The 17,334-nt window shown below is 59.1% G+C and overlaps 1 protein-coding gene across 1 annotated transcript in view; it reads right to left on the reverse strand.

Moving 5' to 3' along the window:
• Positions 1 to 1,911: 1,911 nt before the first annotated feature.
• The window catches only part of CROCC (ciliary rootlet coiled-coil, rootletin), a 46,462-nt gene continuing 31,039 nt past the window's right edge, over positions 1,912 to 17,334 (reverse strand). The window contains exons 28-36 of the mRNA XM_067567575.1: positions 17,116 to 17,236; positions 16,033 to 16,196; positions 13,515 to 13,730; positions 12,343 to 12,567; positions 11,715 to 11,864; positions 10,593 to 10,793; positions 10,040 to 10,171; positions 6,260 to 6,439; positions 1,912 to 5,961 (exon numbers count right to left, since the gene is read on the reverse strand). Of these exons, the coding sequence (XP_067423676.1) occupies positions 5,875 to 5,961; positions 6,260 to 6,439; positions 10,040 to 10,171; positions 10,593 to 10,793; positions 11,715 to 11,864; positions 12,343 to 12,567; positions 13,515 to 13,730; positions 16,033 to 16,196; positions 17,116 to 17,236 (1,476 nt within the window). The 3' untranslated portion in view covers positions 1,912 to 5,874. The remainder of the gene's footprint in view (positions 5,962 to 6,259; positions 6,440 to 10,039; positions 10,172 to 10,592; positions 10,794 to 11,714; positions 11,865 to 12,342; positions 12,568 to 13,514; positions 13,731 to 16,032; positions 16,197 to 17,115; positions 17,237 to 17,334) is intronic.

Here is a 17,334-nt window from a genome sequence, read left to right on the forward strand (position 1 = left end):
GGGTTTGGTGCTTTATTCTTTTGTCTGGATTCAGCTGCTGGCCCCAGCGGCAGCTGGAGCAAGGGGCTAGTTGATTTTTTTGGCCCATGTGGCCCCAAAGTTGTGCAGGCCTTGTTCACCTCGGTAGCTGCAGGGATGTTGGAGTAGCTGGGCTCTGCCTACGGCACCCCCGCCCCCTCTGCCTCACGCCCAGCTCTCCTGGTGAATGCGCCGGCTGGCTGACTGGCAGAGTTCACCTCTGCTCCATGGTGTCAGGATAGCACCCATCGCTACCGGCCACGCTGCACGTGCAGTGATGGAAACCGCTGCTGCGCGGAAGGTTTCTGAGCGGGGCTGGAGCAGGGAACGCGGTTCTGAGCTATAGACAGCCCAGGGCAGATTTTGGCAGCTGGTAATTACATCCTTCGGGCTTCGCTGCAGCCAAGGGACAAACCCGTTCTCTCGGTGCCGGGCCTGAGTGGATCCCAGGTGGGGAGAGGATGGGCTAGAAAGATTCAGCTGCCGTAGCGAATCACTTCTGCCCTTCAGACACTCAGGCCATGGAGTGCCAGCAGAGCTGGGCACAGGCTGGTGCCAGCTCCCACCTGGTCCAGGTCATTCCTTACTTGAGGGGAAAACTACCTTTTGAGGCAGAGACCACACGGGTGGGTGGATGGATGGATGCCTCTGTTTCAGCTCCCTCCATGCTTTACCCAAGTCAGCCCTTTCCCCGGGTGCAGTTTAACTTTTTCCGAGCGCTCCTCGAGCGGGCGGCAGCTCCCCAGTCCCCACGCCTAGCCATGCCCCCGGGTGTGACCAACAGCAGGCCAGCGTTGGGGTGCCCTTGTTCACTTGAAATCATTTGCTGCCTCTGCATCTCCAAGCCAGGAACCTGTCACTCTTGCAGCGACATCCCTGAGCCTTCCCTTAGAGCCCCGTATTTAGGGTGACAGTGCTCAGCATTTCAATGCTTAAATGATTTAGGACCCTAAATCCCCTTGACAGCCAATGAGATTTAGGCTCCCCAATTGCAATGCTGAGTGCAGCAATCTCTAAATACCTTTTAAAAACATCAGGCCTGCGTGCGACAGCTGCAGCTATGAACCTGCCCCTGGCCCCAGCTGTTTTTCCAATACCACTTACTCCTCATCCTGCTGGGCGGAGCCCTGCGTTCTCCGGTGCTGTGCTGGTGTTCTCGCTTTGACTGTAGCTTTGTCTGGATAATTCCTTTGTTTTTGGTTTGGTACAAAATGAATGTGTAAAAAACAAATAAATAAATAAACAGCCCAAACCGCTGATGGCTGGCTGCAGGGATGACGGCTGGCTGCAGGGAGCCTCACAGCGTGGGTTGGGGAGGGAAGGGCTAGGGCAGCGGAGTAGCAGCAACTCAGCCTCCACCCGCTCTACTATGACAATACTTTGCGTTAGGCTCCCCCCCACCAGGGCTTCAGGAAACGCCTGACAGCAAAGCGCTTCCTGTCCCCGTGCAAGTTGTAAGAGAGCCAAGTGCCGGGGGTCTGGGCAGGCTGTAGCTACTAGACGAACGCTTTCTGCTGCAGTCACCCCGGTCCTCTGCCAACCCTTCATTTTTAACTACGCTTCAATCGCCTGGAGGCAAAGCAGGAGTTCCTGCCCTGGCTCGGCCCACGCTCCCTCCTTGCCAGCTCTTCAGCCTGGTAACGCTCACCCCTGTACTAAAACAGCGCTGCAGGGAGCATTAGCTTCAAGCGTTTCACCTCTGGCTTTCCCTAGCAGCAGCCTGAGGATACATGTCTACATGGGAGCATGCTAAAAAGAGCAGTGGGATAGATTAGCCGCCCACTTCCATAGCTAGGGTCCAGGATGGATTTTATGCAGGGGCGCTATCCCATCCTGCTTCCCCCCCCCCCCCACCCCACTGCTATTTTTAGCATGTTAGCGTGATCAGAGCTCCTGTGGGTAAGTCTGCTTGAGCCAGACATTACACCCCCCCCGCCAGTGTAGACACAACCTAAAAGTGACCATTCATGTAAGTTTCACCTCTACTCTGCGGGGACTGTATGGCAGCAGTGAAACTACTTCTCATGTTAACTCAACCATACATGAAAGGAGAAGGGCCTTCCTGGATTTGCACTCTAGGACTGGGAATTATTCTGCTGCTGAGTAAGGCCCAGGACTGGCTCTTGAATTGCTTTCTGGCCCTATAAATTCTGTCCCAATGACAGCAATAGATGGCAGGAGAAAAATAAATCTCACACACTCAGCACACTTTTTTTTCTTCCTGTTTAATGCTACTTTGGCCCTTCTGCTGGTCACTGACAACACATCAGGGGTAAGGGAGAGGCAGGCTCAACAATCCCCTGTGTGTTGTGAATTTTTTTTTAAAAAAATCCCTCGCATATTTATACAAATTTTGGAAATGTTTAAAATCTGAGGCACGGGCAAAGAGTTTCCTGGTTGGTCTTTCCAGTGCCTCAACTTGCAGGGCATTGCCCATCTGGGATTTAAAATGCAAGGGGAGCTAGAAAAACTTCTGCGCGTGCCCCACAGCCCCCACCAAGCCTCAGGCAAGCTCTCCTTTCCCCTCCCCCCAGTCCAAATTTATCCATCACGTATCAATAGATATAAAGTCCTTCAGGGCATGATTATTTGTTACACGAGTGAAAGAACCACAAATAAAGTAGGAATGTTGATTAGAAAACCTGGTCATTTTAAAACTTCGTCAGCCCCACCGCTGTAGAAAAATCTTGTGCTAGAGAACCAGGAGTTACATAACGCTCTCCCAGGCTGCTGCTGCTGCTGCTGCTGCGTGCGTCCCATTGAACCCGTGACAGGTGGTCCCACAGCCCCTCTGTGAAAAGAACGGTTCTAGGCATGAAAGGACTAAAAAAACTACAGTGTGCTTTAAAAGGGGCATCACCTCACTGGACAGAACAGAACAGCACCTTCTGTGCGACGGGCAGCACCTGCTGATTTGTAGTGGGTTTCTTTATGAAGTGTTCAGCTGCCCCTTTCAGCCTGTGTTAGCCTGAGTCTAGTCCTCCGTGGGCATCATCAGCATGACTTGCTAAATTCCAAATCAGGTACACCTGTGTCAGTGAACACAGCATTAGATACCGCTGGATCTTCATGCAGGAGAGGGGAAGGGTCCAGGCTGACTGAGAGCCTGGAGCTAAAGTTAGGTCGTCTTAACGTGTGAAGCACGTTTTAGCTGAGCGGCTCCAGTCAGCGCAGAACTGCACTTAGCCCAAACACGCCAGATCCCCTGCGCAGAGCCTGTTCCCCCATTCTCAGGTCGACGTCGTGCCTGGGGCTTTTCCTAGGGCCCTGAGACGCTGCGGGGCTGATGCTTAGAGCGTGGATGAGTGAGGCAGGCTCACTTCTGGCCTGGGCTGCCTCCATGGAGTTAATCTGGATTCCTCCTTGTCAAGTGCACTGTACAGAGGGGCCAGTGGGGGTTACAGTACAACAGGGCTAAGATCGGGGCATAGGGCCTAATGCAGCATGTCTTCCCAGCCCCCTGGGTGCCTTTCTACTCATCTCACCCAGCAAGCCAAGCCAGAGACAAGCGCCCTGCAAATCCTTCCTGCACTAGGTGTATTTCCTTGCCATGCACTACTTTTACAGCTGCCCTTCCACCGCCGAGTCGCTCGTTTGCCACACAACGGGCCAGCCACTACTGCCAGCGAAACGGCTGAAGCGATGTGCCAATGATTAGCCTAGACGGCTCTGCCCAGCAAACTAAATGGCAGAGACCAGGATTGCGGGCAGCGGATTTGGGTCTGGGACACCTTGGAATCAGGTCAGCTGCCAAAAACTGAGTGAAGGTGTTCCAGGTGCTGCCCCTGGCTCACAGCTGTGGGGTTTAACACTCACACTTTCCTATCTTAAGAGACACTCCCCCCCTCCCCCCCATAAAACAGGGGACACAGTGAAACTGACTGTACACCCGGTGCTGCCAAATGCACAAAACAAAATTAGAGACAAATACATGCTCATTATCTTGGTGGTAACTGTAATACGTTAAAACCGCTCAGACATCAGTGAGCAAATTGGCAGGAGCTCTTTAAACACCGGACGCTAACGCCAAGGCTGGGTTCTGTACAGCGTCTGCTGCTAACGCCACGAGACACTAATGAGCAACTTGTTGCTATTGTGGAAAAGGAACTTCTTCATGTTCACTTTGTCTCTGAAGCCAGTTGTCGTAGGGTTTGTGGGTTTCAGGGTCATTCAAGTTTCCACTGCCTGGTAACTAGCAGTGCAATAAAGCAGCCTTTGGCAGGCGCGGATAATTAGTATGGCCCTGAGGACGGCGTTCATTCACCCGCTGGCTTCAGGCAGCAGCTACAGGCTGAGTTTGTACTTCGAGCACACCAGGGAATCTCGCTCGCGCCAATGAGTCATCCCAGTGCAGGCGCTGGGAGGAGCTGGGCCCCTGAGGTGGTACCGGCCACACAACTACACTAGGGGCAGCCTGTCGGACAAGGTACGCACGCAGCAGCAGCAACAGCCTGTGAGCCTGCCCTGTCCTGTGCCCCTGGAAAGCATTAGAAAACATTCCACATCAACAGCTGCTTAGACGCCCGGTCTGTGAAACTGACCCTTCTCTGCCCTCAGGGAAAGGCCAGTATCGAGCAGAGCACGCGCCTCGAACACTCAACTCCGTGAGCCTTTAAAAAAACCACCAAAACCTTCCCTCCATCGCGAAATCCCTTTTATACAAAGGGTTATTGGGCTTCAAGGCAACGGCACATTGGGTGACCCAGAAATGCAGAACCAAGGTTCATGCTAATATTTAGACAAAGTATTGAAAAGTTTCCAAAACTCTGGTAAAAAACTGCAGTAGAAAAGGACACGTATCAAATATACAGTCGCCTTCATTTGTGTTAGCCCCTTCGTAAAGTGCTGTTTTTAACAAATGGAATGGCAAACGCAGCAATTTGGTTGTAGATTTTGTTTTTGCCCCACTCCTCACTTGGCCCCAAAATGTATTTTTGCTTAAAACACAGAAAGGGGACGTTTTGGGTTGATGAAATAGAGGGACGAGCCAGATCAGCAAATCCATTTCACTTGTGACCGAGCGCCTGGGTGGGTGCCAGTCACCAAGGGGCATTAAATCCTAGGCCTGCAAAAACACGCCTCTCTGCAGAGATGCATTTTAAATGCTAGCCACCAGCATGACCAGCTAGACAAAGGAGCCACCGTTTCTATTAAACTTAAAAATAAACCCACTGCAGAGCACCTTCCAGCAGAGGATCTCAAAGCACATCACGGTAATTAGTTAACCCTCAGAATTCCTCTATGAGGTCAGTATCATTAGCCCTGCGTTAGATGGGGAAACTGAGGCACAGAGAGAGGCAATCATACAATGCATCAGCATCAGGAGCCCGCACGCCCCTTCGTCTCCTGCTCTGAATACTAGCCCATGCTACCTTCTCCCACTGCTTCTAAATGAAGGTGGCTGCTGTCTAATGTGACTAGTGGAAAGATGCTATAAAAAGACTGAAGGTGGCTTCTAAGTAATGACCCACGGGGCCTGATTTCCTGGTGCTGAGCCCCCCCTAGCTCCCACTGACTGTATCTGTGGGTGTTCAGCGCTTCTGAGAGTCAGCCCCAGGCTGACTGTCGTCACTGATTACCGAATTAGCAGATCTGAGACGCCCCACGGTTCCATTTCAGTCCTTTGGGGGCCTGACAGTGCACCATCAGGGCAATGTGTGCGTGTGCTTGTCTTTTGTACAGGACTGAGCACCGAAGGAATCCACAGGGCCATATGGGGCAGGGGGTGGTGGTGATGTGGGGCATCCCTTTCTATACAAACCCAATTTCCCCCCCAGAGGGCGGGCGCATAAAGCAGGAAGGTGCTTAGCACCGACGTCTCCTTGGTCACAGTGGCGGTAGTGAATGGCACGGGACCTAGTTACCCGAGAGGATGGAGGAGTGCGAATAATGGGGCTGGCACCGCCGCAGCTCTTGCTGCAGTTGCTCCTTCAGTGTTGAGATCTGTGCCGGAGAGAATGGAGACAAAAAAAGGGGAGCCAGTCAGCACGTTGGATGGCCCGGGGCCCTCGAAGCCGTGGCACAGCCAGATGGTGCAGCAGCGTTTTGGGGATCTTGCCACAAATAGGCAAAGGAAACCGGCAGGACATGAGCTGAACGGGCACTCAGGGCTGCTTCAGTCCCAGCGTCTCCCAGCCGGGAGAGACCCTGGCTCCAGGGGAGCTGGCGGCTGATCCATTCCCAGCAGGCGTCCCCACAGGGCCCAGATTCAAGGCCAGCCCCAGCCATGCACAAAGCTCACCTGCTCCTCCAGCCCTTTCACGCGCTGCCTGTGCGCTCGCTCCCTGGCCTCCAGCGTGCGCTCTGCCTGCAGCTGGGCGCCGCGCAGCCGCTCGATCTCCTGCTGCAGCTCCTGGCGGTGGCGGGTGGCCACCTCCACCAGGCTCTGGGACTGGGTCTGCTCCATCTCCGCAACCTGAGCCTGAACAAGGCAGAGAGAGGTTAATACAGCCAGGCCCCCTCTGGTCTCGTGCCCCCCACGGGCCCTCCGCTGAGGTCTGATTTACTCCACCTTGGGAGTCCCCCACAAAAAATCCCCTCCAACCCATCTCCCTGTGAGCTACTGGTGAGGGCCACGGTCCGGAGAGCCAGGATCTGAGCCAGTCGGCTCCCTCAGGGCTGGGAGAATCTGGGCCCCTCGCCTTAACCATCCCTTCCCATTGCACAGCGATGCAGCGGGGGCGCGGCCCTGTCTCTTTTTTACACTCGCGTTCACCACCTTCCCTCGGCTAGCTGCTGCCCCACGCCAGGCCCAGCCAACCCCTCTGTGATCACATCATTCATCCACCCCAGGCCTCATCGCCTCCCCAACCCGAGCCAGCTCACAGCCAGCAGAGCAACAGCCACCTGTGTGCTTCCTAGCCTGCCTGGAGACACTAGGCCAGGCCCACCCTCATAACCCAGTTCAATACAAGGGCCTCGCCCCACCGTCGGGAGGCGTCAGTCCCCCCAACATTCAGCCCCGTTTACACGACTGCACTGCTGCTGCGGCAGCATCTTAGCCGGTAAACGCTCTGGGTTTGTCTCGCTGCAGGCTGGGTTCTTCCAAGCAGTGGCTGAAGGTCCCTGCACAGGTCCGCGGTGTCTCTATGCCTCGGACATGATGGCCTGTCCCCACGCCAGGACTTCTGGCCCCTGGTACCACACTGGCTTCAAATTCACTCCTAAGCAAGTCGTGCCACAGCTGTGTTACAAAGCTGCTATTTTAAGGCTCCCCCCCCGCCCCAGGCAACTCCCCGGGTTCAGTCCTGGCTACGCAAGCACACAAGCGCCGGTTCTCCGTCCATCCTACGGAATGGTTTAACTCGCGCTGGCTGCCATTTTTTTTTACCAAAAAAGTTTTTCCTGGCAGAAACACGTCGTTTCATTGACCTCACACGTTCGCTACGGGAAAATGGCAGCTTTGAGTCCGGTTTTCAATTTTTTTACAATAAAAATAATTGGGTCAAAACTGACCCAGCGTCACTTCAGTTCGGGTTTTGGAAACCAAGACGTTTCCGTTTTCTGTGGGGATTTGTGGGGTCCTGTTGCCGCCTTCCTTTTTTTTTAATTACCTCCCCCCCAAGTGGAAAAAGCTGGAAAACAGAGCTTGCGGGAAAGGCGGGAAAGAAAACACTCCTCACACCTTCTTACTGGCTCCCCACTGGAAAAAGTGTTCTGCAGTTTTGATTTAACACAGACAGCTTCACGGCTGAGCCGCCATGGCGCAAGTGCTGTAGTGTAGACAAGACCCCAAGTCTCTATGCTCTCACCCAGGCCATCGACACCATGAGTCTCCTAGAGGTGCCATTTCACAACCGCCTGCGCCTGCATTCAGTCCTCTTCACCCCCGAGACCGTGGACAAAAACACCCCTTTGGTCTCAGCATGAATAGACCAGGGGCCACGGAATCTCTGGCGGGGGCGTGATGGACTCTGGATACTGGTTTCACATAAATGCCCCCAATGGGTTCTTTTCTCAGTCACTGCCCGTGTAACTCACTGGGGCGTGTGTGTTACAGGGCCCAGCTGTGCTCGCGCCAGAGGCTACGAGGCTCCTACAGCCCCCAGTTAAGGCACCGGGGTTCTTCAGCAGCTCATGAAGGGCCCTGGTTCAGTCCCCACTGAGTCGTTCACCTTCAGCTGCAGCATATTCAAACCTTGGCAGCTCCCCCCTTCTGCACGGCTCTGGCACTGAAATGCTGTGTGACCTTGGGCAGGTTACTTCACTCCTCTGTGCCTCGGTTTCCCCTCCCACCCATACAGATGATAACCTGGCAAGGCGTTCCTCTACGACATGCCTGTAGGGGTCCTAGGATCCTGAGCTCAGTTACGCCGGCTGGAACAGGAGTAATAATAACCAGCAGGTAGCCCTGTTCTGCTTAGACTGGGCTCGCGGTTAAGAGGGGAAGTGGCGTCCGGACCGGGCTGTGCAAAGCCCCACGCCAGCTGCGTCACTCACCCAGGAACACGTTATCGTCCTTCTAACCAGAACTAGGTTCTCCTTCAAGGAACAGCAGCCCAAGCAAAAGAGAGAAGGCAATGAGCACACCAGCGAGCGCCCCGGGTCAAAGGTTACCTGAGCTAGAGGGAGGGGGACAGGTGAGCAAGGCTCCCCCCGCCCAGGAGAGCCAAGGCCCTCCAGGTAACCGGGGGGGAGGGGGAAGGTGCACCGGGCGTCTGACCCGCAGCCACTGGGAATCTTTCACGTGACGGCGCTGGGCTTTGCGTCAGGCCCCAGGCTGTGACCCCGACTCACTCAACCCCGGGGGCCCTGCTGCCTCCTGCAGCCGCGCAGCGCGGGGTGGCAGCAGCGCATGCTGGGGGGGGCAGGAGGCATGTAGCACCCCCTGCTGGCGCTGGGAGGAGGGCGCTCCCGGGGTAATGAGGTTACAGCTCCACGCCAGCGTGGGGAGAGGCTGCGCCCTGCTTGGGCAGCAGGAAGGAGGGTGGGCTGGGGCTGCTCCTCGCTAGAGCCAAAGGAAGGGGATGGTAGCTGGGAAGCAGAGGGAGGCGGTGGGGGGTGTTTGGCAACAGGGGCGGGTCTCTGGCTGTCAATCAGCACAGTCACAGGTGCTGATCGCCCACTGCTCTCCCACCGCCCTGGCCCCCCACTCTCTGTTGCCCCGCAGGAAGCATTAACCCTCCACGGCCGCTGCAGAGAGGCGGCAGGGCGCAGACGGCACCGCTAAACGTAAGACTCTTTGCACGTCCACAGAACCTGCCCTCCGAGGATCTCAAAGCACATTCCTGACCTTAGCGTCCCATGCCACAGGTCAGTATCCCTTGTTTATTGCGGAGGCACAGAGCGGGGAAGCGACCTGCCCCGGGTCACACAGCGTCCTACTGGCCAAGCTGAGAGGGAGAGAGCCCGGAGCTCCCGACCTATGCTCTGGCCTGTGCTTTATCCTCCATTTATACCCACTGGGCTCCAGGCGTCTACTGGGGAAAGAGGACGTCAAATCCACCCTGCTCAGCCCATTCCGTGGCTCTGGGGCTATTCCAGCGTGCTGGGACATGGACTGTAATGGACGCTCAAGGTTTCTGGCGTGAGTCTGTGTGCAGGGAGCGGGGCCAAGAAAACAGGCTGGACAGGCCCTTCCTCGCTGTAATTCACACCCACACTGCAGATTCAGTTGTATTCGACCCCTCTCAGACCCACCACATCTTCATCGTCTGTGTCTCTTCCCCCGCTGCCACCCCCCGGTCCCACCTACCATTGTTTTCCCCCGTCTCCCTCACCCACATCCTGCCCGAGGCCACAGAGACCCTGGGGTTAAGGTCAGGCAGGAAAGCCTATTAAGGGGCACAGTTTGGGCAAGGTCTGGCCCGCCCTGGGTCTTGGGGGTTTAACAAAACTGGCTACGGCTTAACAGCCAACGCAAGTGACTGAGGCTGCGAGCAGAACTGCTGGGGGTTTCTGCCCCCGCGGCTTCCGAGGGAACCAGGACTCCGAGGGAACCAGGGCCCCGGTCTCTGGAAGAAAGCCACTCTCCCCAGCTGCTACGGACAAAGCACCGAACGGGGCGGGTTTGATGGGTAACCTCCAGCAGCTGGATCTGCCGCTGGGCCTCGGCCAGCTCCTGTTCCACCGTAGTGAGGGAGCGGTCCAGCCGGCCCTTCTCCGCTGACAGCCACACCGAATCCTCATGCGTCTTCAGCTTTTCGCGCTCCACCTGCCAGCCAAGCAAGCACAGGGAGGGAGCGCGCGTCAGGCCGGGCTGGGCATGGCTACCCGCCACCCCGAGCCCTGGTCTGTGAGACCCGGGCTGGTGGACTCTGGTTCCAAGCCGGCGCTTGAGCATCCGCACTGCATCGGAAAGCTGGGCTTACAATTGCTGGACCCGGGTGTCACAGCTGTGCTAACCCATCCGCGTTGCACTGCGCAGCTCTTCCAATGTGGCTCTGCGGCTTGAGCTGCACCCACACCGCAAAAGGGCAGAGCTCCCCCCCGCTAACCCGGGCACCGTTTCTTGGCGGGACGTTGGATAAAAGGCTACAGCTGAAATGGGCATGTCCCATCCGGGCTGGAGAGCACAGAGAGCCATGCACAGGAGCAGAGGAAAAGAGGCACGAGCCCCATCCCCTGCAGCTCACCTTGTCCAGGGTCTTCCTCAGGGCCGTCTTGTCCTTCTCCAGCCGCAGGGAGGAGCGCTCCGCCTCCCGCTTCTCGTTCTCCAGCTGGGCCAGCGCCCGCTGCAGGCTGCCCAGCCGCTCCTGCAGCAGCTGCTTCTCCTCCTGCAGCTTCTGCAGGCTCCGCCGGGCCGCGCTCTCGCTCTCCTGGCGCTGGTGCAGCAGCTGGGCACGAGAGAAAGGAAAGGAAAGGAAAGGAAAGGGGGGGAAGAGACCTGGCTGAGCGAGCACAGCATGGCAGGGTGGGGAGCCACGCTAGTGAGAGGGGTGTGGGACTGGCCGGGTAGCCTAGTGGTTAGAGATCAGCCCTTCCATGGGGGAGACCCGAGTTCAGTGCCTGGGCCCAGCCCCTCACTCTGTGGCTGGGAATGGGGTGAAGGCGACAGGACGAGCTGCTAGGGGACGTGGGGCAGGACTCGTAGCTCAGCAGTGATGGGCTCAGAGCAGTTAACGTGCGGGCTGCCCTCGGGTGGAAGGACTGAGGGCCTCAAGGACAAAGGGAAGGATCCCCCTGGGGGGAGCAAATTCCCGCCCCCAGCAGGCACGGGGCTGGAGGCAGTGAGCAGCGCAAGAGGCAGGGGAGGTTTAGCACCATGGAGGGGCTCAGAGCGGGGCCCGCGGGGTGGCAGGGCAGGCAGGACGAGCACACAGGAAAGGTGGCAGCTTCAACTGCGAACGCCCCGGCTCGGGCAGGCGGATACCACAAATCCAGAGGGAGCCTGCGTTCAGCTGCTGTGTGGGGGGAGCCACACGTGAGCCCTGCTGCCCCCCTCCCCACAGGCTGCTCTGTGGAAAACCTGGAGGTGTAACAGGGAGTCCAGGGACCACAAGTCTTGCTCTCAGCTCACACCCGCCAGCGCTGGGCTCCACCAGGCCCCCCTCCCGCTGGTCACCATGGAAAGCCAGGCCCGACCCGGTGCCCCGACCCACTGCAGCAGGTCCTGTGTCTCTGTGGAGCCAGCGCCCCCACTGCCTCCCGGCCCCGATCCCCAGCCCAGCTGATCAGCAGCAGGCTGGCTCTTCGGCCAGCTCCGTCTACATTCGTGGACCGTCGCCCCCAGTCCCAACCTGGCGCCGCATCCTCACCTCCTGCTGCTGCCGGACCTGCCCTTCCAGCTCTTCCCTCTGCAGCTCCAGCTCCGCCTGCTCGACTTTCAGCCCCTGGATCCGCTCGGCCAGCACGCCGTTCTGCTTCTTGGCTTCCGACGCCGCCTGGCGAGCCGCGTCCAGCCGCTCCTGCGGCAGGAGAAGCGACGGGGAGGCCGTGAGGGCCCAGCGCAGAGGGGCCGGGCTGCGCAGAACTGACCCCGACAAAGCTGCCCGCTTGGATCGATTACCCCCACGCTAGCAGGAGGGAGCCGCCGGCCAGCAGCAAAGAGAGGAGGTAGGGGAGCCCGTCCCCGGGTGGTTTAGAGGGGTCGCTGGCAGGGGGCGGGTGGTGGGAGACGGAAGGAGGTGTCGACAGTCCGGCGCAGAGCAAGCACTTTCCCCACAGCTCTGCTGGTGCCACTCCAGCCCTGGCCCATCCGAGATAGATCCACCGATGCGCCCAACCCGCACCTGCTGGAAGCCATGGGCACCAGCCCCACCTCTGCCAGCGTGCCTCGAGCCTCTCCTGCAAATCTCTGCCCGCCCCCCCACTCACACTCACACTCACACACACACACACACACACACACTGCCTCTGCCCCTTGCAGTGCCGGGGGACGCCCACCTGTAGCACCCTGCGGTCATGCTCACTGGCCGTCAGCGTCTTCTGCAGCTGCAGCACTTTCTCCTGGGTGGAGCCGGCACTGGCATTGCTCTCCGAGAGAGACAGGGACAGGCCCTGCACCTTCTCCTTCAGGGCGCTTTCGCCTTCCTCAGCCTTGGCCAGGGTCAGGTTCAGTCGGTCCACGGACAGCCGCAGGGCGCTGGCCTTCATCTCGCTGTCGGTGACCTGCGGTGGGGTCGGCGCAGACGGTCACCGAGCCCGGGCCGACGTCTGCCCGAGTTACTGGCTCTGCCGTTAGTGACACAAACTACCCGGCCGCTGGGGACCCTTCGAAGAGGCGCAGCGTGCATGGCGCAGCATGCATGTAACACCCAGGTGCTAGGCCACGCCCCCATCCAGTAGGCCACACCCTCTTGAGACGGGGCGACCAAGGGGGTGCTAGGAGAAATGGACTCCACCCTCTAGCGCAGGGGTTGGGGCTGGAGCAATGACCATGGCTTTCACTCACCCCCCTGGACTGGGATGGTGACCCTAGGGCACTGGTTCTTATTCTGGGGGGGTCGCGACCCCTCCGGGGGCTGTGACTTGGTTATGTGGAGGTCATGAGCTGTGAACCCCGACTCCGACCAAGAATGGGGCTGTGGGCCTCCCTGCTTCCTCCTGGCGGAGGAACATGGTGGTGGGGTGGGCAAGCAGTGATACACAGGTACAGCTCCCCCCCCACAAACATTCCTCTGCACCCCCTCCCCCTCAGGAGACTCTGGGGGGAGTGAGAAGCAACCCCAGGGCTCGCTGCATCCAGGTGACTTTCCCCACCTGGGCTGTGTGCAAGGTGAGCATCAGGAGCTGCTGCTCTCTGCCCGCCCCTTACACAGCCCAGGTGAGGAAAGTGACCTGGATGCGGGGAGCCCTGACATTGCTTCTCGCTCCCCCCTTCCAGCTCCCTAGGGGCACGTGGAGGAGCAGTTTTTGAGGTGGAGGCAAAGCAGCAATACCAGCCGCTCTGTGCGTGCACGTCCCTTTCCCCAGGTGGGCGCAGGAGGGGGAGTTGCAGGGGTGAAGAGAGCACAGTGCAGGAATTAGGGGAGTGGGGAGCCCATGGGGGCCAGGGGGTCGTGGTCTCGGTCTGCCCCAGGGGCACAGGCCCGGCCCAGCTGCAACGGCGACACTACCTGTCTCTGCAGCATGTCAGCGCTGTCCCGCAGCACCTGGATCTCCATCTCCCGGTCGCTCAGCACCAGCTTCGTCCTCTGCAGCTCCCCCTCCAGCGAGCGCCGCAGCAGCTCCAGCTTGGTGCAGCGGCTCTCCGAGGAGTCCAGGATCTCCTTCAGGCGCCGCTTGTCATTCTCCAGCTTGGCCTCGCTGGCTTTCATCTTGCTGATCTTCTCCTGGGGGGAGAGCGGGGAGACGAGTCACCAGCCGCCTCCCCTCTCGCCCAGGCTGCGGGCGCCTGACGGGGCGAGTGCAAGGCTCACGGAAGACGAATGAGTGACCCAAAACCCAGGAAGACAGCACCACCCCCTAGGGCTAAAGGGCTATGGAGGGATGGGTGCGGCCTATGGAACTCAGCACTTTGGGGCAAGGACATCGTCTCTTTCTGTGTTTGTACAGCACCTAGCACAAGGGCGGGTTCTGGTTTGGGACAGGGGCGCCAAGGCACTACCACAAGGTAAATAATACACAGGAACACACAGCGCTGACCCTGGGAGAATCCTCCGCTCTGACCCCCGGCCTACTCACAAAGCAACAGCCTCCAACTGCACCAGAGGACACAGGGTGAGCAACGCATCAGACAGACACCTGGCTGTCCCCAGGAGAGTGGCCCAGCAGCCGGCTTGCGCGTTGCCCGCCAACCTGTCGGCCTCCTCCCCAGAGTCAGTTCAGAGATTCCCGAGAGCTGGGAAATCATGGCAAGCCTCGTGACAAGAAGGGGAGAGGTGAATTATCCTTTGGCTCGGGGGTAAAGACCAGACTGGGGGCTGTCTGGCAGGGGTTAATTCCATGCTATGGAGGAGGGTGCACGCAACCAGAGCAAGCCGCATTGCACGCAAGAGACAGGGTGGCTGCAATTGGCTCTGTTCCAGGCGTAGCTCTGAGGGTCCGCGCCGGGGGCCCCTGCCATCCAGGAGAAGGGCCTCAGAGTGGGCTCTCACCCAGCTTCAAAGGCACAAGTCAATCCCCCTCGCTGATCGGGGAGGAACCATGCAGAAGAAATTAACACACAGCAGTGAGCTAAGCGGGGCGGGGGGACTCCAGCAGAGGAACGCCCCCTCGCTCTGTGCGGGGCACGGCACGTCCAGCCAGCCCTGGTACCCATCTGCCTGAGCTTCGCCAGGAGAGGTGCACACATCCCGCTCCCCTTTGAGTCCCCAGCCCCGGGCCGGGAAAAGTCCTTCTCTTCCTACAAGACACAGAGGCAGCAAGCTGGCCCCGCACTTGGCCTCCCGTTTTGCAAGGGCAGAACACAGGCATAGCCAATGTGGCCAGCCCCCTCCCCAACCCTGAGATCTGGCCCCCGCCCTGGGGCTCGCGGAGCATCGAGGAGACAGCGGCCAGCAGCAGAGACCCCTGCAAGCCCGTCCCTCCCTCCCCAGAACGCGCCCAAGCTGCACACTCAGCAGAACACGTCCTTTGGCCTTCGTCCGAGCCGACAGACCCAGGCCCTGCCAGACTGGCAGCCTCCCAGCTTTGTTCCTTAATCCAAAGAGATGGCTGGCCTCCAAGCCCGGCAGACATAACACACACACGGCCCAGACACGGGGCGCCCCCGGGGACCGTGAGCAAAGAGTTCCACCAGGCAGAGGGGGGGCCGCAGGCAGCCGAGAGCCGGCTCTGCGAGGCACAGTGAGGGTGCACCGCTGCCGGCTCCAAGCCTGAGTCCTCGCCCCCAGCTCCCCAAAGCAATGCGGGGCTGGTCCCTGCTCGATATTCTCCCCCGTGTTGCCCTGATGAGCTGGCGACAGCAGCAGTAAGAGGGGCGCAGGGCAGGTCTTGCGCTCTTCAGTGCTGGCTTGGAGGCTCGGCCGGACCATGTGCTTCGTCAAACCACCCCGTCGCCCTGCACCCAGCCTTTCCACGCACAGTTTTCTCCTCCCACCCCCCTTTGTGGAGCAACGTCCCCGCAGAGAGCCTGTCTCCCGAAGGCGATCCCAGCAGCCCAGTATGCACCCGGGCGCCCTGCAGGGCTGGCATTCCTGCCAGGAGCTGCAGGCAGCGGGTATCTCTGCTGCGGCCAACCCAGTCCATAGCACAGGGCGTTTGCCACCGGCCGGGGAAGCTGAGCTGGGAAAACCCAGCTCCTTGCCCACCCAGGGCAAACCATGGTGAATTGCTAAACAGCCACGCCAGGGGCGGGCTGACCAAGCCAGTATCCAGTGCCCGCTGCAGTCAGAAGAGAGGGCCAGCCTCTGGATGGGTCACTGCTTCCAGAGGGGAGAAACCTAGAGCTGCCCGTACCAAAGGGAGATCCTAACCCTAACGCTCATTTCAACCCCCTGGTGCCCAGAATGGCCTCGACCCCGTAATGGGAGCACACAGAGCTCGCTCCAACCCATCTCCCAGCCCAGTCGGAAACACCTTGTTTCCCGGTTACCCTCACGTGCCCTTTCTTTATCTATTTCCTCTCCCATCCCTGCTCCCTTATAAGCTGCCCACCCTCCCCGCCCAGACCCTGCCCGCAGCCCCGTGTACCTGCGTGGCGCGCCGGTCGCCGTCTGCCGCCTGCAGGCTCCGCTCCAGCGCCGCGATCTTCTCCATCGAGGCCTTGCGCTCCCGATCGTTGTGGCGGAGGGTCTCCTCCTGCAGCAGGAGGGCGGCCTGGGCGCTGCTCAGCTTGCCGTCCGCGCTGCGCCGCCCTGGGGCAGAGGACGGGGGTGCAGAGCGAGTAAGAGACACACCGGGGGCATTTTGCACCAAAACCAGCAGTGAATATGAGGCACACGCAGTCTTACCTCTGAGTAACCCAAACTCCAGTTAGCAGGGGGCAGTGCCGTCTAGTGGTTATTGCAGGGAGGGGAGGGGGGGGGGAGAACATGAGCCAGGGTGCCTGGGTTCTAATCCTGGCTCTGACACTGATGCTCTGCGAGACCTTGGGGCAAGTTCTTTAAATCCTCCGTGACTCAGTTTCCCCATCTGTAAAATGAGGCTAGTGCTTGCCTAGCCCAGAGGGCGAGGGAGAGAAAATCCGTCACCACTGAAGATGCGACACGCTCACTCCCAGAGCGAAGCTTTACCAGGCAGCTTGAAGCAACACTTGTCCCTGAAGGGGTCGTCTTCAGCAACAGCGCAGGGGCTGCCTCTTGGAGTCTGAACGTATAAACCAGGGGATATCCAGCTTCTTCACACCGTGTGCCGCGTCTCACAGCACTGGGCTGGGACGCAGGGGAAGTGGCTTCGGTTCTGTCCGCCTAGCGCTGTCTACACCAGGGGTCAGGCTGACCTAGTCCTACGGCAAAATGCAAAAATCCCGGAGCACTCTAGGTGAGGGTAAGAAAACGACCACGAAGAGGCAGTGCAGATGGGGCACAGGACAGAGACTCAGAATAGCTGGGATCCTCAGTCTGCCACAGGCCTGTCATTTCCCCTCTCTGTGCCTCAGTTTCCCCCTCTTGAATATGAGGCTATTAAGCCTAACCCAGGATAAGGCTGTGAAGCCAGATGCATCCATCTGCACACGGAGTGCTTGGAGAAGGCCGTGGGGCTGGGTCACGCCTGGCTAAGAGGTCTAAGATGGACACCCCCCCACACACACGCAGAGCTTCTCCCTGCACTCACCTTCCTCGCTCTCAGTCATTAGCTTCTGCAGCTGCTGCACTCGGGCGCTGACCCCGTCCCGCTCCGACTCCATCTCGGCCAGCTGGCGGGTCAGGCTGCCCAGCTGGGCCCGCAGGTCGTCCTGGATTCAGAGGGGAGGGCGAGACGGGAGATCAGCCGCCGGGAGACCCACCAGGCTGCTCGCCCTACAGGCAGAGCAGCGTGGGCAGAAGCGCAACC

Source organism: Emydura macquarii, unplaced genomic scaffold (genome assembly GCF_026122565.2).
Source record: "Emydura macquarii macquarii isolate MOO-44397 ecotype Brisbane River unplaced genomic scaffold, CSIRO-AGI_Emac_v2 contig_2768, whole genome shotgun sequence".
Taxonomy (NCBI): domain Eukaryota; kingdom Metazoa; phylum Chordata; order Testudines; family Chelidae; genus Emydura; species Emydura macquarii.